Raw genomic sequence first — 22,009 nt, 5'->3', positions numbered from 1 at the left:
CAGCCAATCCCCTCCCTCAGGCTGTGCTGCATTCGGCTCTCTCTAGGACCCAGCAGCCCTGCTCTTACATGCTCCACTGCTTCCCGTCTGTCCGGGCTCCGGCAGAGTGGTGCCCCCAGACCTAGTGGTGCCCTAGGCGGCTGCCTGTTCTGGCCATGGCTAAGGACAGCCCTGCTAAAGGCAGTGTCAGCCCTTCACCCCCAGCCCACACTCCGCCTTCTGCTTCTGGCTGGGCCCTGTGGGCCAGGCTGCCCCACTCGTGTCTGTCCTCTTTATGGTTGGATCCCACCTGCAAACCCCCTCCCCACAGCACTCCTCACGGCTGGTTGGGGGTGAAGCCCGGGGCAGAGCTGCATGGCTGGTCTGGGGGACTGGGACAGAGCCGTGCAGCGCCAAGCACTCTGGCAGTGCTCAGTAAAGAATCCACTGGGAGCCCCTCAGCCCCTGCCCTTCCCTTCGTGTGTGTGTGTGGGGTGGTGTCACTGCACAAACAGCCCCGCCCTTGCCCCAGATTCCTGTGTTAAAGTGTGTTTGTCAGCAGCAGGGGAAACGCTTGGAACGCAGCCTGCTGGAATTGCAGAGTTTCTGGTGCAGCGCCATGCAGGTTTGGCCTGGATTCCCCACCACACACACCTGCATGAGCCTGCAGCCCCATGGGCCAGGTCACAATGCCACTCTGGTTGGGGGCCCTCTCTCAAATGGGAGTCAGGGGGACAAACTGTCCCTTTGCCCTGGGGATGGGAAATGTCCACTTAAACTGGGACAGGGGTTTGGATCTCCCAACAGGACAGTCCCGACACCCAGGACTGACAGGAGACCTGAAGTTGCAGCTGGTCAGCAGCATCTTTGCATGGAGAGCAGGTGGGTTAGTGGTGATGTCAGGGAACCAGGACTCCTGGGTTCTATTTGCAGCCCTGTTGCTGATGGGCTGCGTGACCTTGGGCAGATCATGTTACCTCCCTGCATCCCCCGTATTGTCCCATGTGAAGGGGGCAGGAATCTCTCATCCTTGTGCACTGGCCTAGCTGGGCCTCAGCTGCCCTGGCATGTAGGCTGAGCTGCTGTGGGAGCTGCGGGGGGCAGAGCTGGGCTCCGAGGGTTGGGGAGGGGATATATTGTTAGCACTCTATGCTTGCCACTCCCACGTACGGTGCTATCAGGGGTGTTAAAGGCTGGGGATAGACCCGTGTAACATTCAGTTACTGCAATACAACCCAGCCCCCTGTCCCCCTGCGACCCAGCTCGTGCACACAAGCCTGTTGAGGTCATTTCAGCTCAGGCTCAGGCAATGGCCTGTGAGCTGGAGGCTCAGAGGAAGAGGTTTGACTCGGAGGGCTCACGTTTGTCGTAGAGCTTTATACGGATGCCCCTCCCCCGTAGCATGAGCACCTTGTACACAAAATCAGCCCCCACAACCCTCCCCCCACTGGGCTCCATGCAGTCTGCGGCCCATCTCCCTGCCCAGGGTCAGAATGCCGCTGGGGCAGGGCTTTGCGGGGGGTGGTGGGACAGGTGCATGAAGAAAAGGGGGGGGGGGGAGACTGTTTTAGCTTGGGGCAGTTTCCTGTATCCAGGGGCAGTGGATGAGTGTCTGGGCCTGTCACATGACCATGGCAAGGGGAAGTAAAAAACGACCCAAGGATTGCCCAAATACCAGCATCCCCGATCCACCCTGCAAACCCGCTGGGCTAGCAAAAGTGTCTACGGTCGGTTAGTTTGTTACAAGACCTCTGACCCTACTCAGCTCAGCAGGGACAGGGGATGGTGCCTGTGAAATCTGGCTGCCCTGCTGGGTTTGGGATGGGGACAATCCTAGGGGAAGCCTGTGCTTTCACCCTTTGGACCTCTGCACAAAGCAATCCATCCCAAGTCTTTCCCCTCCCCCACAGGGCCAATGGTGGATTTTGATGCTCCTGGATTCTGGCCTTTTCCAGAGACGAGAGATCAGTGCAGGCAGAGTGATTTCACGGATTCCCAGGCCAGAGGGGACCATTGCGACTATCTAGTCCAACCATTTTAAGGGGGGCTACAGAGGAACGGGGCTCCAGCTACACCAGCGCTGCAGAGGCTGAAGAACTGGGCCTGTGTTTTGGCTCCAGTCAAGGCTGATATTCAGAGAGAAGGTTGAAAGTGGTGGGTTTTGGAATACTGGGTTGCAGGTCAGCGTGTTTTACAGGGCTGCCCCCCTTCCGCTCCAATGCCTGGCACACATACAGCCCTCGCGGGGGGCGTCGCTCTCAGCCAAAGCACCACAGCACTAGCAGGTGAGGGGGATGGAAACTTTGGCCAAGGGGCAAACTTACTCCTGTGAAAAGGGCTGTGAGATCCCCCCACTGTCCACGCAAGAAACCAGCTTTTAAAGGTCTCTGAAAACTCCATTTCCCACTGCACTTGGAGCCAGGTGCTGGAGCCAGGAGTCTAGCAAGCTGCCGAAAGCACCGGCAGAGCTTCAGAGAGAAGGGACCAGGACAAGAAGCAATGGCCTGAAGCAAAGGAAGGACCAGACTAGACAGACTGAGCCCGTGTCAGTCAGAGGAGAAAATCCCCCATCGTAAGCAGAGCTCCAGAGGCTGGTTTACTGCCCTGGGCGGGGCAGTGCCGCAGGGAGCTGTCTCTGGCAGAACCCAGGGCTCAGCGGGGACGTGAGGCCGCAGAGAGCTTGTGTGTGTTGAGAGGACCAGGGCCGGGGGAACCCCTGCTCTGCCCCAGCACTAACAGGGCCAGCACACAACAAGCAGGTTTATTTTTAAAATACTTTATTTTTCTCAATACTGACATTACAAAAAAAAAAAAAAGGAAAATACAAAAAAACCCAAAACACCCAGCCCCCACTATAAAACATTCAGGATCTCATTGAAACTGAGAAAAAGAAAGCAGCTCCCAGCCTGGAGTGCTGCTCCAGGCTCCTCTCCCCCCAGCAGGGTTATCTGAACAGTGCTTGTTTTTATAACCAAACACACAACACCAGAGGGACAAGGCATCATCGGAACCATTCAAACGGGTTTATAAATTAAGCGCTGCGTGACAGTTTCCCCCTCTCCAGAACGCCATCTTTGCCCTGGATTCTCTTCCCCCTACACGTTACACACTGTACAGCTGTACATAGTGGACTGGGGTGTACATCCCACCGCACAGTATCAATGGACACTCCAGAATGCATCAGTTAAAACCAAGTTAGCTTCAGACCAGCTCAAACTTACCGATGCAAGATTCCAAAGGTGCTCTGACAAGGCCTGGCTCATCAGAGGCCTAGACACAGGGAAAGAGCCCAGAGAAAACATCTCATTTCTAGTCCAGAGGACTCCTAGTGCAATGGCCATCTGCTTGCACTGTGTCTGTTGACTAGAAACCCTGTGCCTCTTTGGAGCATCAGCTTCTGAACCGTCCCAACGGCAGGTTAAATATGCCTCATTGTATGAAGAACCCAGCCCCAGAGATATTGGCAAGATAGGCTGATGTAAGAAATATAAAAATTCTCCCACTGGAAATCCAAGTTTAAAAAAATACAGCATTTAAAAACAAAGCCATCCAAGCAGATTCCCTCCTGCTCCTCCCCGAAACACATCCTGAATTCCATCTGCCCTGCGGGAAAATATCTACATGCGCATTCTTCCTGCTGCTAAATCCCTACAGCGTAACTCAAATGCCAGCAAAACAAACCTCAGCTCCATTCACACTTGGCTCTGCTTTTACACCGAGACTCCTGCTACGCACGGATTACGTTCTCACAGACACAATGTTCATATGGCTGAATTGATCCCCAAAAGAGCTGGGATGAACCACTCCAGAAAAAACCCTTATGGGGTTATATGTAAAAGCAGCAATGCAAACTCAACACACCTGAACAAGAAAGCTCGCATCCTGGGCCTGCTGCCCTTCCCTTCTACCACTGTACATTTTTGGCATGCCAGCATGCACAGCAACACCCCGATAGGACACTGGCCCAACTCCATCCCCACTTGTCTTACATGCTCTGAACCGATGAAGCCAGGATGCTTAAGTTTTAAGAAGGGTGCAGGAGGGGTGAAGGGTCTGAGACCAGGAGCCTTGCAGCTCAGTGTCTGTGTTCAGCACGGAAGATAATCCGTTGTGATCCTGGCACAGCAGAATGGACCCCAGTAAACTGCAGGTACCGTGGCTCCGCCTTAGAAAGAGGTCCGCTATGGTGGCCCTGGTGTATACGAGCCGTGCCTTTGCCATGCATGCTCATGGAATTTGTCTGGATTCCTGGTACTAATGGAACCCAATAGCAGCGAGCTTCAGAAAGGAGACGCTAACGCTAACCCTTCCAAGTCCTATGTACATGGGGTGGAATCTCTGCGCTTTCCGGGAGACAAATTCATCCCCTAGCCAGGAAGTTGACTTCAAAGCGTGCGATGTGAAAACCACCAACTGATAAAACTCCCTGGGCCACAGCCCAGGCCCACCTGCTTGTGCCAGGCAGAAAAGCTAGACCTCTGGGAAAAGGCCCCAGCCCAGAGAGCCAGCAGAAGTTAGCCAGGAGTTTGAGCTGCTGAATCCCACACTGCTAGCGTACAGCAGAGGCCGACAAAGGGCAGGCGCTAGGGCTGGGGCTAACAGGACTGTGTGGAAAGGAACGTGGGTTTTTTGCATTTGAGTGTGATTGGGCACCTCCGCTTTGTGCAGCTCAGATGCTGTGGCACATGTGTTACAAGTATTGCTGCTTGCAGAACGTCCCAAGGGCTCTAGGAGCACGGCAGGTGCTGTTTGAGGATCTGTCTCGTCTGTGGAGCTATTTTGTCTGGGAAGCGGACTTTGAACTCGACAATCAAGTCTCCCCGTTGGGTGGGGACCTTTGGGAAGGGCAGGCCTTCCCCTCGCAGTCTCTTCACGGTGCCAGGCTTGATGATGTCGTTGCAGGGCAGAGGGATCACCCTCCCGTCGAGAGTGGGAATGTTCACGGTACAGCCGCACAAGGCCTGCAAGGAAGAAGAGCAAACAGTGAGACCGGCTGCAACTTGGGGTCTCTAGAAAAAGCCCATGTGCATAGACCAACCAAGGCCGGGAACCCAGCTCTGCTCCCTAACCCAGCAGACATGACACCAGCCTCTGCCCTGTCGCTGTTACCCAGGTCACGTCTATTAGCAATGCAGCAGTGACGCCATCATCATCTGGGGGATATACAGGAGTCTCCCCATGTACACATCCTGGGTGCTCTCCTGAGAACACCCCAGAAAAGCACATGGCATGTGGGTTCAATCCCAGTGGTGGTTTCATGGTGGCACCACTCTTCACTCCACTCAGGCCTTCAGAAGTGGGATGGGTTTCTCTAGAACTCTACTCAAGTGTGCGAGGCACTCGGGACAGGCTGCATTTCTCCTCTTACCCCATGTTTGTCTGAACCAAGAGAAGCAGAGACCCCGAAGAGGAGGAAATCAGAGTCACTGTCTCCCCAGCAGGACAACGGACTGGCAAGGTGCTATGCTGCTGCGGAGTGTGGCAGGGACTCTGGCTACACAGCCCTGACCACATATTGTGCAGTACAAATCATAAGTTTGGAAGTGGCTCATTAATAGATATAATCCCCCGCCCCCGACTCTTCCTAGTAATGGCAAATCAGTGTACGTTCGCAGTTCCCCATTTGTACAGCAACACGAACTAGAATGCTGCAGCCAGACCCAATCCCGACAGGACCAGACAAGTGTTGGGTTCAAGTCTGGCTGGAAAACGTCCCGACGGTCTCAGGCTTGGGTTGACTCTCCTCCTGCCCAGGGGGCTGACATGGCAGTGGCTGCATGCCACACTCCTGCCACTTGCTGCACCATGCACTTTGGCGTGAGCGTGCTGAGGAGCCGCAGCACATGCACAGCACAGCAGCGGGCAGTGGCTGGCAAGCGTGAGGCACTGCCTGGTTCCCAGGGGCATGAAGCATCAGCGCTGACTCGGGTTCGGGGGGAGGCGAACGTCTGGTCAGAAAACGACTCTTGGGCTCAGGTCCAGTTCAGGCACAAAAATCAGGCCCAAGCAGACCTGTAGGAAGAGCTTTGAGCAAGTGAGCTGTGGGGAGGTCTCCTCGACGCCTGCTACCCCAGCCCACGGCAGACAATGCCTGAGGCGCTGGCCATTCCCAAGGTGTGCTTTACAAAGCACTTTGCAGCTCTCCGGGGTCCAGTGAATTCCAGGCTTGCCCTAGCCGCCAGCCTGTGCATTGCCCACACTGTGATTCTCAAACCTGACGACTGAATCACCAACCGGGAGTTTTTAATTACTGCACAGGGGGATGTCTGGTGACTACTCCAAAATGTCATGTCTTTCTTGGTAAGCAGGACCCGGTACTGTTAGCCAGTAAGTGGCCTGGTTTCAGCTAGTCCTAACTAAATCAGCCAAAACCTAGAGTGTTTCTAACATGAGCCATCCGGCTTGGAGAATGGAAGAACACTGCAGATGGAAAAGCTCACAGAAAGTACATTCAGATCTATGCCTCATGTAACATAACCAAGGAGTCTGCATGCACCCAGATCTCACAGACAGGAAACTGGGCAGGGTATGTGCATGGTAACTGCAAATGCACAGAAACAGCCAGTCACACACGAGCTGGGTTTTGATGAAATCAAGACCCAGTGTCTTTTTTTAGGAATCTCATTACATGCAGCCTGACTTCCAACAAACTATAAAAGGCAACAGCCTTGGTGTGCAGGGACAGGTCACACTGGACAGACGCAGCCCTGACACTTGGCGCTGGAATGGCCGGGGTGCTGCAGGCCAGGATAAAGGCACGTTGACAGAGCTGTGCATGCAAGAAGCTTGCCCGGAGCCTGCCTACAATATTGCTGCCTACAGCCTGGTAGCGTTGGTCAGTCAGCCCAAGGAATGCTAAACTGCACCAATAAACCCCCACATGCTGGGCCTGGCAATCTCAAATCCATGATTGCCTATGGGTCCCAGGCAGAGCCTCTGGCAGCAGAGTGCAGCCCCCTGCGGGGCACGCCAGGCTCCCAGCACAGACCACTCCCACACACAGGCAAGAAGGGGCTGAGGAGCGTGTGGGGATCTGGACTGGAGCGGCCACCTCTGTACTTTCCTAGCTTTTAAGGCCAGGAGGGACCATTATCATTCACCTGGTCTGACCTCTTGCACAGCACCAGCCAATAATCTCTAAATCAAGCCCTCCCCTGCTGGCTGAGATACAGTACATCTTTTGGAAAGACATTTCGCCTCCAGTTAGCAATTCCGCCTGAAGAGAATCCATGGGCGAGGTGCTCCAATGGGTATTTCCCCTCACTGTTAAGAAACGGGGCCTTATTTCACCTCTGAACTTGTCTAGCTGTAGATCCTGTTCTGCCTTTGGCTGCGAGATTCAAGAGCTGTCTGCCACCAGAAATCTCATCCCCACTAAGTGCCTATAGACTGTGGTCAAGTCACCTTTTAGCCTTCTCCCAGCTGAACTAAACAGATCAAGCTTCTTCAGTCTCTCACTAGGAGGCATGTTTTCCCGAATATCATTCCCTGGACAGGGCTCCAGTCCTACAGGCTCTATCGAATGAGACACCCCCCCACCCCATGCAGTCAGACAGAGCGTCTGCTAAAGTGCGCTAGTGGGGTTGAACTGCAGCACCTCTTCCTTCTGAGAGTTCCCAACGGGACACCCTCTACCCTTCGCTGACCGCCCAGGAGCCTGGGGGAGGTAGGCAGCAAGCTAAATTTAGACTGTGGCCTTGTTGTTCGATCCCTGATGAAGTAACTGAAGTTTCTGCTGCTCGCCAGCTGTCACCCTTCCCAGAGCTCAGCATCTCTGCCCAGCGTGCTGGATTATCTATAGCACATGGGCCCTGGCACCTCTGCCAACAGCCTCCAAAAGGCTAGGAAAGCAAGAGCCAGGCATTCCTCAGTTGCCCACGCGGTGCTCACAGCACAGATGCTTCCTGGAAGTTAAAGCTCTCGAAAGTTCTCTCCCTCCCTGCAGCAGGGAGATCCACTGACGGACGTGGGCAGGGAGCTTACCTAGAACTGCATCAACACACCTCTGCCCCCGGCTACTTGTACCACTGCTTCCAACAGCCTGCGGCTGGAACTCTACACACAGCTCCCCTGCTGTGCTTTGAGGGATGAGTCTCTAAGGGTTCCTCTCTGCTCCCAGTAGAGCCTGCTCTCCTGTAGGCTACACATGGCTGGCTCCCCGCACGGCTCTCTCCCCACAGAGGGTTTAAGGACAGACGTTGGGTTCGGAGAACCCAGAGGAAGTGCCCTGTCTGGAGCACTGCAAGTTCCTCTGCCTGGCTTCTCCTTTTAGCAGGGTGGTAGTGGCTTTGCTATACCGGCTCATTCGGGCATTGCCACTTTCTATTTTGATGCGAATTTTAACAAGTTTTGCCTCTTTAGGAAAGGCAAAGCACGTAGCTGGAAACGGGCTCCATCTCCCCCAAGCTGGGGCCTCACTGACTCAAGAGGGCGTGTGCAAAGCTGACAGGTGCAGGGGCTGGGCTCTTCCGGGTTCGATTTCGGGGCGTTGCTCTCAGTGACACTGAGCTGTACACACCAGTGAGGAAACCGACAGCCAGCCCCTCGGGAAGGGGGGTGCCGTGTGATAGATTGTAGGAAACCCTTTGGCTGATGGTGCTTAATTTGGGGGTGTGGGGAGAGGACCCCCAAGATGCCACTCAATTCGTGCCTTCTCTGGCCAAGGCTGGGATCCAGGCTGCTCCTGGGATAGGCACTCAAGAGTCACATGGGACATTTTCCTTCTGCCCCACAAGCCCTTGGGCATCCGTCTCTGCAGCACTTGCAGTCAGGGCTGCTCAGAGGCCAAACTGTAGAGCCAGCCCAGCAATGACTAACCCCACCCTGGCTGTGCCCAGAGGAAGAGCGCCTGCCTCCCTGCAGCTGAGCTGGCTAAGACTCCCCCCAGCCTAAGCCATGTGTAAACCACACGTGGGGATGGACCGATCCTGCTCCCCGTGAACTAGCTTATTGCTACTCTGTAAACAACAACTCCTCTGCCCGCAGCCCAGCAGGTTCCCCAGGGAGTCAAGGAGGGAAGGAAGCTGTCACACGGCCTCCCAGGTTCAATCCGGGCAGCACTCCCCTTCGAGCTGCTGCACACAGGTGGCCAAACATGGGAGTCACTAACTTGCGGGTACTCTGCAAGCCAAGCTGCCAGGGCTGGCGTTTGCTGGCTGCGCTCCCAGTCCCAGCCTCGGGTTGTTTGGCAGGAAAGCTGACCCTATTGGCTTTGAGCCGGTGGGGTCTTGCTCCCACAATGGCAGGGTGACAGGAAGGGCTGCAGGTCAGTGCTGAGCCTCTGCTCCGACAGGCACTTCTCCATCTGCAGACGGAGTGCTAGGCTTGTGCAGCTTCTCTGGGATCAGGCAACTATGCAGAGGCTCCACTGAGGAACAAGCCGCCCAGCAATGCAACCAGTAAATGCCAGAGCACCGAGCTGTAGCCCTCCCACTGCACGTCTGAGGAGGTGAAGAGAAAGCCCTCCTGGGATGTCAGCACTAAATCCAAGCTGCCTCCTGCAGAATGGCTCGTGCGTGCGGGGGTGGCGCTGCATGGCAACAAGGCAGCCCGCAGTAACAGGCCACAGAGCTTGGCAATGCAGCGTGAAACTGCTTGAGTCCTTAAATAACCCCAGCAGCTCCGCTGCACACGTGGGCAAGGACGTTGCCTCGCTTTTATCAAGGGGAAAATGTCACCGTTAGCGAATGGGACGTGGAGCGATGCTCCGAGAAGCGCCAACACTGCTGGGGGATGCTTAATAAAGCCTGAGTACGTGTGCTGCTCACAGGGGAGGTTAAAAAAAAAATAAAATAATTGGAGATATACTTATCTCCTAGAACTGGAAGGGACCTTGAAAGGTCATTGAGTGCAGCCTCCTGCCTTCACTAGCAGGACCAAATACTGATTTTTGCCCCAGATCCCTAAATGGCCCCCTCAAAGACTGAACTCACAACCCTGGGTTTAGCAGGCCAGTGCTCAAACCACTGAGCTATCCCTCCCCCATGCTCTCCCCCCAGCCCCTGGGACCCAGGCTTAGAGCAGACACCTATGTTGAACCCAGGCTCTAACAGGCACAGTTGTGTGAGGCCTCCAAGATTTGCTGGTCCTGCCCGTTGGCTTTCAGGGCAGATAAGTGCCCACTCCTACCCTCCAGAGCAAAAGCAGCAAAGACGACATTTGCTGTGTCTAAGGCAGACAACATTGCCTCTCCTCCCTTACCCCTTTCTTCGGGAAAATCTCATGCCAATTTCAGACATCACAGTACAGGGCAAAAGGAAGAATCTAGCCCCCATTCAGATATCCTTTCATGCCATCCGAGGAGGCTGCAATTCCCCCCCGGTCACTGGCGAAGTGCACTTTGCTTCTCCACCCAGGGGACTGCAGCTCCAGCCGCACTGCAAGGGCCCACTCTGGCTCTCTTTAGGGGACATAAGAAAAGAAGAGCTCTGATTCCAGAGGCAACTGACATTCACTGGACCATTTTCGCTCCTTTGGAAGCGGGCCAAGAATGTCAGCAGTCAGGCTGCGGAGAGCGGGCTCTCCAGTGGCTGGAGATAGGATGGAAATGAGAGACGCTGGGCTCTATTCCTGGCTCTGCCCGACTCCACAAACACGTCAATCAAACCACCCGTAAAATGGACACATCCACCCGGGACTAGAAACGTCAGTGCTGACAATGCAGCCAAAGGGTCTCCAGGTGCTTTGCCAAGCAGTGTTACTTGGAGACCTCTAAAGCGACCCTAGCAGCCTTACTTTTCTGGTTTACACATGGTAATCTGGGCCGTTTTAGCTGAAACCAATGCTGACCAGCCCCAGCGCTGCAGGCTCAGTCACCGAGAGCAATGCAAAGCAGATAGTCTGTGGCAAGGATGGGGAAGCCGGGCTGTGTCTAGAATCCCATTCCCAATCCTGACCAGCCCCAGCGCTGCAGGCTGTCACCGAGAGCAATGCAAAGCAGATAGTCTGTGGCAAGGATGGGGAAGCCGGGCTGTGTCTAGAATCCCATTCCCAATGCTGCAGTTCAGCAGCTGTCAGCACTTGTGCTGATGAACGGTGACCTTCCAGGGTTCAGAACTCGCTGCATTCCAGGTGGAGACTGGCTCCCTTCTCCAGGCTGAGGGGACCAGGTTAGTTTCGCTCTCTCTTCCCCACCTTCTGCATGCAGCTGGTGCACTCTGGTCTCTTCCTGACAAACCCACCCCGAAGTCCTCACCACCTTGCCCCAAACTGCAGAGGTGCAGAGCACCTGGAGCTCCTGTTAGCTTCAGCAGGAGCTGGGTGCTCATTACCCTCTGAAAATCAGGCCATTGGGTGCTTTCAACAAATTGGTTATTAGCAGTTTTAACGAACGCCTCCTTCCTCACCTGAGCTCATGCATAAGCTTCACCAAGTGGAGCCTGCACAGATCTAACAGTTGTTTGCAAAGAGGTCAAGTGAAATTTTAAAAAGTTAAAATTTGTCTAAAATTTCTGTTTCAAGTAACACTTAAGGGTCATATATACGGAAAGAAATATAAATAGAAGTGAAATGAAAAATAAACTCTTTTGCTTTTTAGAAGATACAGCAACAGGGGGCAGAGTCAGAAAACCATTACATGGAAAATGTGATGGATGGCAAAGCACACAAGTTGGCAGAGGACTTGAGGCCAGGCAGAGAAACCAAAACCACAATCAACTCATTTTAAGATGATTTGATTTTACACAGATGGGAAAGCTCACAGAGGAAAACTGATGCACTGATTTCGCTACGGCATCTATAAGACTGTTTGAAAAAACAATCCCTCCCCCCCTCAATAGCTTGAACTCTTTCCTCATCAAGTCTGAAACCGACTGGAGAAATCACGTATCAAAATTAAAACTTTAGCGTCACCTGCCATTCACATCAGGCTGCATCAATGATTTCAAAGGATGCAATTTGAATTTGGCCCTAAATTTATGTATTTTAGAATCAGCTTTCAGAGAGCTCAATGGGCCAGAGAAATGCTCCTGGAACATTTATGTTTCGTTCCAAGAGATGTGATTTAAAAGCAGACAGACAGACAGACAGACAGCCTCTCCTGTGTTTGTAGCTCAGGCATGGCACTGCAGCACTGTGCTAGTGCATGAGACTCTGAAAGTGTAAACCGACATGTTGTTACACTGCAAAGCATTCAAAAATTTAAGAAAGAAGGCAGCAGATACTACTGTGGATTTTTAACGTTTCCTTAGTACAGATGGTTCCCACCCCTACTCTAGCCCTTTAACACCAGTGAAACCAGACAAGAATTAGCAACACTAACTGTGGAAAATAATCCCCTTGACTGGATAAGCTGTAGTGGAATGACCAACCCCCACGCTGCCTTCATTGAGACGACAGACAGACAACTGATATCATGCTCCATAATAACCAGTGCCCATCACTCTGAAAGGATAGGGACCACGCTGGCAACTTGCCAGGAGCCCAGGGGACACCACATTTGCATATAATTCGATATATGAGAACAGTTCACTTTTATTATATTTGTGCAGCCCACTAACGTGAGACCCAGCGTACAATGCTCCACCTTAGTCCAAGCCCCCAGACTGCACTGCAACCTCCATAGTCTACACCTCCACATTAAAGAGGGGGCCCCACGTGACATTTGCCCTCCTGGATTCAATCCGAGGAAGTCTTATGGCTGAACGCTGTGCCAAGCTCAAACCGTAGGGATTTACCGACTTTAATGATGGGCCTTATCTGCTCCCAGTACAGCCAATGAGGAGTTCTGCCATTGACTTCAATGGGGACAGGACAAGGCCTCAAACAAGGGGTGAGCCACTAAGATCTGTGACTGGCAGCTGTCACTAACACTAAGTGGAGCATTCGCAGGGAGGTTGCTTCCGAGTGCAAACGTTAAGTTTCTGGTGGGGCTGCTTTAACTCGGACTCGTGACATTAGCCTCTTCCTCCCTCTGCCTCCCACTGAGCAGCTCATGTAATTTGAAGAACGGACAGTTTCCTGCCGCCCACGCGTCTTTGGGGAAGCCCTCTCGGATGTGTCTCCCGCCGGGCCGCTCCTGTTGGGCGGTGCCAGGTGCCAGCGAGCGCCCAGGGCTGGCTTGCTCGCCATGGACAGACGCGAGTGACTGGAACGATGAACACAGAGTTCAGTGGTACCTGGACTCAGAGACCAGGGGAAGTGTCTCCCTTCTCCACCCCCTGGCTTGGCCACTGGTTTTATCACGCGACAGCTACAGAAGATATTGTCAAAATCTGATGGGCCAGCTGCTCATGTCTGACCTGAGGCCTAGGAGGGTGAGGGTACTGGGGAGGGATGTATCTGATGAAGAATTGAGAACATGGCTCTCTGCCAGTTTTAAACTAAAGGGTTTGAACCAGCCCTGTCACAAAGGAGAGGAATAGGGAGGTTTCCCTGATGGGCTGCAGGAGCCGAGGGATGACAGGAGTCTGCCACAGTTGCTCCCAACACAGGATGAATCCCACCTCCCACGCAACCACCCAGGGCAACCCACGAGATACTGAGAAGCAACAACTAGTGACGGCTCCCTGATTCCCCGCCCCAGCTCTGATTAGAGCAGGTTAGAAACTAGGGATACCTGGAGACCATGATGCTCCAGCCCCACTCCACCTCCCCACCCCTCCTTTCCTCTGCAGAAGGGCTGCAAGGAGGGAGGGATGGCAACTAGCTATGCCCTCTCTAAGTGCGAGGACTCGTGGGTGATTTTCAGTGCTCAGGTAAAGGGAGCGGAACAGAGGCAGATTCTCTGCCTTGAGTATTGATGGTGCCACCCCCCACATGCCCTCAGCAGGAAACATGAAACTGACAGATGCTTGAGGAACATGAAACTGATGTCAGAAGGACCCACTTAGGTCTGGTGTGACAGGCATAGCTGTGAGGAAGGTACTGAGGAAGCATCTAAGATACGGCAGGTATGACTCCATAAACAGCCCTGTCTTTCCCAGGTTTTGCTGGCTGCAGAAAACCAAGCTGTGCACTTCAAGAGTAAATTTCAGTTTCCAGTGTCAATGTAAATCAACTTGACTCCAGTGCCTCCAACATGCCTTTAGAAGAGTGTCCCCTAAAACACCCAGCTCTGAATGGTCACAGTGGGGCTGTGAAGTGGCACTCCATTCAAATGCATGAGGGGAAGTCGCACCCTGGTAGTCCTTTGCTTCCATCTGGTTACAGAGCCCATGGGAAAGTTCCCTCAAGTTTTTAGAGGAAGGGGAGCCATCCTGATTAGTATCCTGATTCAAGGGCATACACTGAGACGTTTGTACCCACGGCCTGATCTGCTGAGATTTTTTCTATAAAACGTATTTGCATACATGGACTAAATCGGTTTTTAAAAAAATCCGCCCACCAAGATCTACAAGAAAAGACAGACAACTTCTACAATCTGAAGTGAATGGTAAATTGCAGCTGCCAGCAATTTAAATTTTAAATGTACCTGCCAGCGGGGACTTATTAAAAAGAAGTTAGACAGCAGTATCATCAAACATGCATCTCATGAATGTGGGTTACCCTCGTCTTCCTTTCTACTCCTGCCTTGCACTGCTTGTTGCTTTGACTCATCGAGCCCCCTCTAAAGTTCCTTGCAAACTCCATGGGCCAGAGACCATGACTGACTTGTTCTACAAAGCACAAAACTACCATCATGTGCTGCTTGAATAAACAATAACAGCGCACAGCCTGGGAGGGAGAGAAGAGAAGTGAAGTGAAGTGTACGGCTAGCACAGGCTGAAGCAAGGCATAGTGAGGACCAGGGTGCCGTGCAAACTGCCCCCATGCAGCCACGCCAACAAACCTGCAACCTCACTGGGACCAACTCACCTCCCCAGCCACAGTCAGCCTGGTATTTAAGTGCAGAACACCGATGGCAAAGACTGACGAGATGTGGTGTTTGGGACAACACCAACAAATGGGGCTGGCCAGGCAAAAGCCACTGGACTAGTTTCTCCTTTAACCTACGGGGTTCGGGTCTGGGCTCTTTTCCAGACACCAACCCCCCATACCAAAGGTCAAGCTTGGCACACAAGCCGGGGGGAAGGGGAATTAGAGCAGTTCAAACAGTATCAGTTGGGCCTGAAGTCCTGAGGTTGTGTCATTCCTGCAAACAGGAGTGGACGTTGGTCTGTAAAGCAAAGGGAGAACACCCCATTCTAGATCTCTCTTGCTTTAGCATATTACACCCTATGTGCCCTTCTAATCCCGTGCAAGTTAATCACCCTTCTCATCTGTACTGTTCCAACTCGCAAACTCATCTCCCAACAGCACAGTGGCGGGGAGCTCCCACTGACCCACCTCTTTAAGACTGATCATAGCCGTGTAGACCACGTTTGTGCCGTCTCGCTTGAAATGCGTGTGAGGCTTGTCCTTGAGAATGAAGACGATGTCGGCAGGGATGTTGTCTGGCGTGGCATCTCCTTCTTTGGGAAAGGTGATTTTGGTTCCTTCTTTCCACCCCCTTTTAATGACAATGTTCAATATCTTATCCTCGGTCCTTGTGGTTCGCCCGTCAGGGTTCAGCCGCCGGCGGGTGATTTTCATCCTTTTGGTAGAACCGTGGTAGATTTCTTCCAGGGAGACCCTGAGCTCGTGGATGATGGGTGGGTCCTGGACCTTCCTTCGTGTGTGGAGAGACTCTGGGTGCCGTCGATGGACACCGTTGATGCCATTGAAGCTGAACCGTCCAAAGGCGTTGAAAGGGTCATCGTCGTCATCGATATCCATATCTTCCTGATCGAACCCATTGAACGCCCGAGAGCGACTGCTGGCAAAGAAGATGTCGAAGGGATTGGAGCCACCGAAGAAAGAAGCAAAGGTAGCGTGCGGGTCTCCGTGGAAGGTGTAATGGAAAGTGTTGCCAGAGCCGCCAGAGGAACCGCCTCCAGTTTTGAGTCCTAGAACACAGCACGGAAAAGACAACGTTAACATAATCCCTGGAAGAAGGCTGTTCCCTCCTAGTCCTGCCTGAAGCACAGGGAATGCAGACAGAGTGATGGCCGGGTCACCCTGACTAGACTTATTGTTTTCTCCTACTATGCAGCATGAGAACCAAAGGCGGAATTCAGTCTTGGTGTTGCAAGCTGCTTTTTACCTCTCTCTGGGCAGTAGGATCCCACACATCCCCTCACATCCCTCCTTCACTCCCAACCTGGCCGCAATATGCATCCCTTTTCCCCTGGAGAAACTAGCTAGCAGGAATACAGCTGAGCAATCTTATCTTCCCTGGCTGGAAGGTGAGCACCACAACTAGCCTACAGGGTCTGGAGAGCTGAGATGTAATTCTGTTCTCAACCCTTTGCTGGAGCTCAAGTTTGCAGTAGACACTTTGTAACCGGGGCTCATGTTAAATGGGCATGAAACAGGCAAGTTGATAGAAACCCTGTGTTACTAAGGCGAGTAAGTAGCCAGCCAGACTTCTAGCACCACCTCCAAGCCGACAAGTATCCAAATTCTTAGCCTGTCTCCCACAAACACTTGATTGTATTTTCTTTGTTTCTAGTACTGGAACCAGTATTTGCCAGGGGATAACACAATTTATGACAGAGCTCTGGGAGGCTCCATTTCTAGAGACAGATGCAAGCAGGGGCGGAAGGTTTGTATAATTTTTGTTGGTGCCCAGAACAGGTCCAAGTCCCACCTGCCCCCGACCCACACCTGCCTAAGGCTCTGGGAGGGAGTCCGGGTGCGGGAGAGACTTTGGGGTGCAGACTCTAGGCTGGGGCAGGGGCTCTGGGAGGGAGTCTGGGTGTGGGAGGGGCTTTAGGGTGCAGACTCTAGGCTGGGGCAGGGGGCAAGGGCTCTGGGAGGGAGTCTGGGTGCAGGCTCTGTGCTGGGGCAGGGGATTGGGGTGCAGGAGAGGGTAAGGGGTGCAGCGCTTACCTCAGGTGGCTCCCGAAAGCGACCTGCATCCCCCCCCTTGCAGCGCCTCCTAGGTGGGGGGTCTCCGCACACCACTGCCCGCAGGCACCAGTTCCCAGCCAACGGGACCTGTGGAATTGGTGCTTGGGGCGGGGGCAGCACGTGGAGACAACCTGTAACCCCAGGGCTGAAGGGACATGCTGGCTGCTTCCAGGAGTGGCAAGGAGCAAGGGTGGGCAGGAAGCTGCCTTAGCCCTGCTGTGCTGCTGGTGCCCCAGGGCCTTTTAAATCACCGGGGGCAGCAGGTGGGGCCAAGGGAGAGACCCAGTCCCGAACATCGTTCAGGGCCTGGGGACCCCGCTCCAACATTCCTGGAACATGGGCACCATGGGCCCATATAACTCGCTGCCCCTGCATGCCAGGCTCCTAAGCATAATCTTCCTGAGTTCCTTCCTACTGTACTGCAGGAAGCAATTCAGTCTCTGTAATCTGTTAAATTTCACAGCATGGTAACAGTTGGAGTCCAAAGACCATATGGACTAGGCAGTTGATGGCTCTTTGAGATTAATTTAGCGACACAAATTAGAAGTCTAAGTTCCGCCAAAGGCAGTGCTGAGTCCTCTCTGTATGTCAGCAGTACATCACCTCCTGAACACCCTGTTCGTGCTGTGATCTACTGCATCTCCCAAGGCGGCTGAACTGCGCCAGGGACTCATGGCCCAGGAGGAGCACACTCAGCAATTTATGGAAGGCTTTGAAATCAGCGAGCAATTGTTTAGTCAGGGCTTTTCCACACAGACTGATGGAAGGTCAGCATTATACGCTGACGAGCCTCTCCACCACAAACGTGACCGCGAGTGAGACCCACGCTACGCTCTCGGATGAAAGGGCTAACATGAGGGCCACAAAGTACTTTGCAAAAAAAGTCAAGACTCAACAACCGGAGATGTTAGTATCAAAACTTTTTGATGGGAGACAAGCGTGAGGGGAGATGATGGATTTTTGTTTAAAAAAAAAAAAAAAGACTTGCTTTCCTCTGCACCGTGAGCAGCCGAGGTTGGTCGGTGGAGTGGTGCTCAGGAGCAGAACCCAGAGATACAGCAAATAGTTGGGTATTTATTTCTTTTGGTAACTAGCAAAACATCTTCTTCAACCAGGGCTTCTCTCAGGCCCCACCCTCTCCAGAAGCCTGCTCCTACTTGATTCTGCATAGACACCCTACGTTTATATCTGTCCACAGCAAACCCCAGGAAGTCCCTACACAGCCAGGGTGTCAGGCAAACAGCCCCTCTCAAAAGTGTATCTGCAATAAAAATACAAAGAGGATTACTAAAGTGCCCAGCAGGTCACGCAAGGCTGAGGGTAGACTACCTCCAATTGTCCCCTTCACTTTGCCACATGCTTCGGGATGTTGTGTCAAATATTTCTGATTGGAGGGGTCAAGAAGGGGTCTAACCAAGCCCAGCTCAGTGTCTATTTTCAGCTCTCCACTTACAAAATAGTGCTATTTCTGAAAAGCTGACGTCCCGTGCCAACCCCTCTAGTCAGAGACAGCAGCAGGAGACGCAAGCCAGGCAAACGCACGACGGACAAACTTCCTGTTCTTTTCTGTTGGTCTTGACAGATGAGTTTGCCCTGGGATGCAGAGGTCTTTTGTTGGCTTGAATACAATGCACAGAAGCAAAGGATTCCCATCTGCCAGCCACATACCTTAAGCCTTTGCAACACTGTGCAAAAAGGGACTTATGTACTGGTCTTACGTGTGCTTCCAAGCCTATACTGAAACTGACCTGCATCCAATTTCATTTAGTCTTTTCTTTTGCCTAAGGCCTTGTGGGGGCGAGGGGTGGGATGATGTCTGAGCCCCCTTGCCCAGTCCCGCAAAAGTGTCACAGTAGGTCTCCTTCTACCCGCGCTAGCCTGCTGGGGCTGCTCTAGTGTCCCAAACCTGGCAAAGAATGGAACTGGAGGTCCACACTCAGTGCTTTCAAGTAGGTGGTTAGGCAGACACCCCTCTCCTCTCCTCCTCCCCCCACCTCCATGAGAACATCTACGTGATCCTCTGGCAACAGCTAATGCTGCATTTGTGTCACAGCAACACTCAGACATCAGCAGTTTGATTCTGCTGCGGAATGGAGCAGAAGGCACGAGCTGGGCTCACATGAGCAGAGAGGCTATGTCTGCGCATGAGAAGGTACAGGCAACCACCAGCGGGGCACACCGCGACTCAGGGCCTCTCTCTTGGTCTGCCTCCCTCCTTGGCACGCTACTGCAAAGGAGCCCAACTACCACAAACCCTTCTCTCAAGGCTTCTGGAAAGAGGCGTCCAGTTACCAGTGTGGGTGAGTGCCGCACAAGACCTGTCTGTCTATACAAGGCAGGTATCTAGCCCTCATCACTGCCGTGTGGGAGCACCTCACAACTCACTGAGGGGGGCAGGGCTGTCAGCCCTATTGCACAGAGAGGCTAAGGGACTTGCCCAAGGTCACCAGGGACGCCTCCCTTTTCAGAGGCCTTGAGAGATGGTTAGCGCGTTTGGTGCCATTACAGGACCCAGGTCTCCCAGTCCCAGGCTAGAACCCTCCCTCCTGAACCAACCTTCCTCTCATCCCACGTAAGCTCCCCAAACAGCATGTAAGGGGTATGCCGGGCATGGCCTCACCTCAGGACTGGGGCTATACGACAAGCCCCTTCTTCCTTTCAGTGTTTGAGTCCCACCCCAGGATTCAGCCCCCCATGAGAGGGTTCCGAGTCCACGTGTTGCTTTGTGAATGGTTTGGTTCAGAAACAGCTGGTCAGTTTCTTCTGGGATCCTTCCCTTCACGCTCAAAGAAACAAAGCCATTAACTTCCTCTTGCCTCCCTTTCTGGCCAGGAGCAGCCACACTTTGCCAGGATGCCACCCGCTGGTCTGAGGTGCTGGCAACGGAAGAACCCTTAACAATGGCTCTTTTGGACTGAGGCTGCTTTGATTTTTGACATTGCCACAATTACTTAGTTGCTCCTGCAGAGCAAATTGGCCCTTCCCAAACCACTGAGAGGCAGCACACTTCGGATGTCATGGTCCGCCACAAAGGGAAGGGATTGGACGAGTCTGTGCTGGCACCCAGTAAAGGCTCCTAACAGAGGAGAGCAACGAGAGGCTTGTTTGCACAGCCCGCGGCATGCGACAGTGGTGAAGCCCAGAACATTTCCATTGGCCCTAGTAGTATAAACTAGGAAGCAGATGGCAATCATGGGGAAATGCCTATCCCTGTTCCTACTTCCACTCCTTGTCCTAAAGGCTCGGGTGCAGAAGAGCTGAGGCCTTATCATCCCTAATCCTCAAAGGCCAGTTATTACCTGCTGTGTCCTCATCCGCCGGAATTCAGCAGTACATGTGCGGGAGCCACGTGGCGCCGGCTGGAAGAATTCTATCCAGACCATCGTCAAAGAGATGAAACATTGATAATGGGGAGGGGAGGGAAACTACAGCACAGATCTTAGCTCCTGAGCAGGGCCGTGGGGAGTCCTTTCTGTCCAGCTCAGCGCCAGGAAAGTTCATAGAGTAACGAGCCGCTGACACCAAGAATAAACTCAAGTTCTCAGTTACAGTTGGCGTTTGAGCCTCGCAGCTGCAGGGGCAGTAATCTCTGGAGGGTGATTCCATGGGATACGCTGGCAGCCTCAGCGTCCAATGGGAGAAAATGAAACCCACTGCCGACCCCACTGAATAATGGCAAAATAAAGAATGTGGAACCCAAAAGGTGAGATGAAGGACCAGAGCTGCCCACACTGTTCCTCCCCTGCCCCACAGGGCCCATCACCTGCTGGCATGGCTCGGCCTTAGCACTGTGTATTTATTCTGACTGCTAACCCAGCACTGAAGCAGTCTGGCATGAGTAGGGCCCTGCTAAATTCACAGTCCAGTTTGGTCAATTTCATGGTGAGAGAATTTTAAAAAATAATCAATTTCATGATTTCAGCTATTTAAATCTAAAATGTCACAGTGTTGAAGTTGTAGGGGTCCTGACCCAAAAAAGCAGTGTGGGGCGAGAGGTCACAAGGTTATTGCAGGGGTGGTTATGATACTGCTACCCTTACTTCTGCGCTGCTGCTGGCGGCGATGCTGCCTTGAGAGCTGGGCAGCTGGAGAGCGGCGGCTGCTGGTTGGGAGCCCATTTCTGAAGGCAGAGCCTTCGCCAGCAGCAGCACAAAAGTAAGGATGGCAAATATGGTATTGCCACCCTTATTTCTGCGCTGCTGCAGGGAGGCGCTGCCTTCAGAGCTGGGTGCCCAGCTAACTGCCGCTGCTCTCTGGCCACCCAGCTCTGAATTCAGCGCAGAAGTAAGGGTGGCAATACCCCAAACCCCCTAAAATAACCCCGTGACCCCCATGCAACTCCCTTTTGGGTCAGGACCCCCATTTTGAGAAATGCTGGTCTCCCCCGTGAAATCTGTATAGCATAGGGTAAAAGCCCACAAAAGACCAAAACACGTTTTTCATGGCCATGAATGTGGTATCGCCCTAGGCACGAGGAACGTGCCCTGGGATGGAGCACTAAGCAGGACTATGTCAATAGGCTGCCTTTGCACCCCGTTCCCTTCACAGCATGGCACCTGCCAGCAGGAATGGGCTTGGAGAGGCTTGGAATGGGGGCAGTGCAGACAGGGCGCACGCAGCGAACACATTTTTTTCAGTGGCAGTTTAGATCCCCTGTTCAGGTTTACATCAGTCCCAGGTTTGCATGGAGCTGGGCTTCCTCAAGGACCAGGTAGCATTTAAGAAAGCTCCACCATCTCCTGGCAGCAGGGAAGAAGATTGGGATATCCACAGACCTGGGGAAGCAGCAAGGTGCAGGGAGATGAAAGTTGAGGTCACAGAAAAGCCCTCAGGTGATCCACCTTCCTGGCCAGACTGAGCTATGTCAGCAGTTTCTGGCCTCATTTAGCATCCAACACGCTCTAGAGAGTCTATTAGAAAACACAGTTGCTGCAGCTTTTACTTGCGAGTATAAACAGGGCAGCACAGAAGCAAGGGAGAGTCAGGACTATTAAACCTCAGCCAGTCCTTCCCTCGGGGCCCGGGAAGGTTCTTCTCCAGTGTCCTTTTTCTAGAGCTGTATACAGTGCTTAGTGATGGGACACTCCCTTCTCCCGTGGGAGCCCCTCTCACCCTCAGTTCAGCTGTGTTTGCCTTTCAATTTAATCCCCCCACTCCTACT

At 53.1% G+C, this 22,009-nt stretch overlaps 1 protein-coding gene across 3 annotated transcripts in view; it reads right to left on the bottom strand.

Moving 5' to 3' along the window:
- Nucleotides 1–2,759: 2,759 nt before the first annotated feature.
- DNAJB5 (DnaJ heat shock protein family (Hsp40) member B5) overlaps nucleotides 2,760–22,009 on the bottom strand; it is a 31,435-nt gene continuing 12,185 nt past the window's right edge. For all 3 annotated transcript variants that reach the window (XM_030567102.1, XM_030567101.1, XM_030567099.1), the window contains exons 3-4: nucleotides 15,244–15,842; nucleotides 2,760–4,940 (exon numbers count right to left, since the gene is read on the bottom strand). In XM_030567102.1, the coding sequence (XP_030422962.1) occupies nucleotides 4,707–4,940; nucleotides 15,244–15,842 (833 nt within the window). In that variant the 3' untranslated portion in view covers nucleotides 2,760–4,706. The remainder of the gene's footprint in view (nucleotides 4,941–15,243; nucleotides 15,843–22,009) is intronic.

This window comes from Gopherus evgoodei, chromosome 6 (assembly GCF_007399415.2).
Source record: "Gopherus evgoodei ecotype Sinaloan lineage chromosome 6, rGopEvg1_v1.p, whole genome shotgun sequence".
NCBI classification, from domain to species: Eukaryota; Metazoa; Chordata; order Testudines; family Testudinidae; genus Gopherus; species Gopherus evgoodei.
Note: the sequence above shows the minus strand (reverse complement) of the source record. Positions and strands in the feature narration are given on the sequence as shown.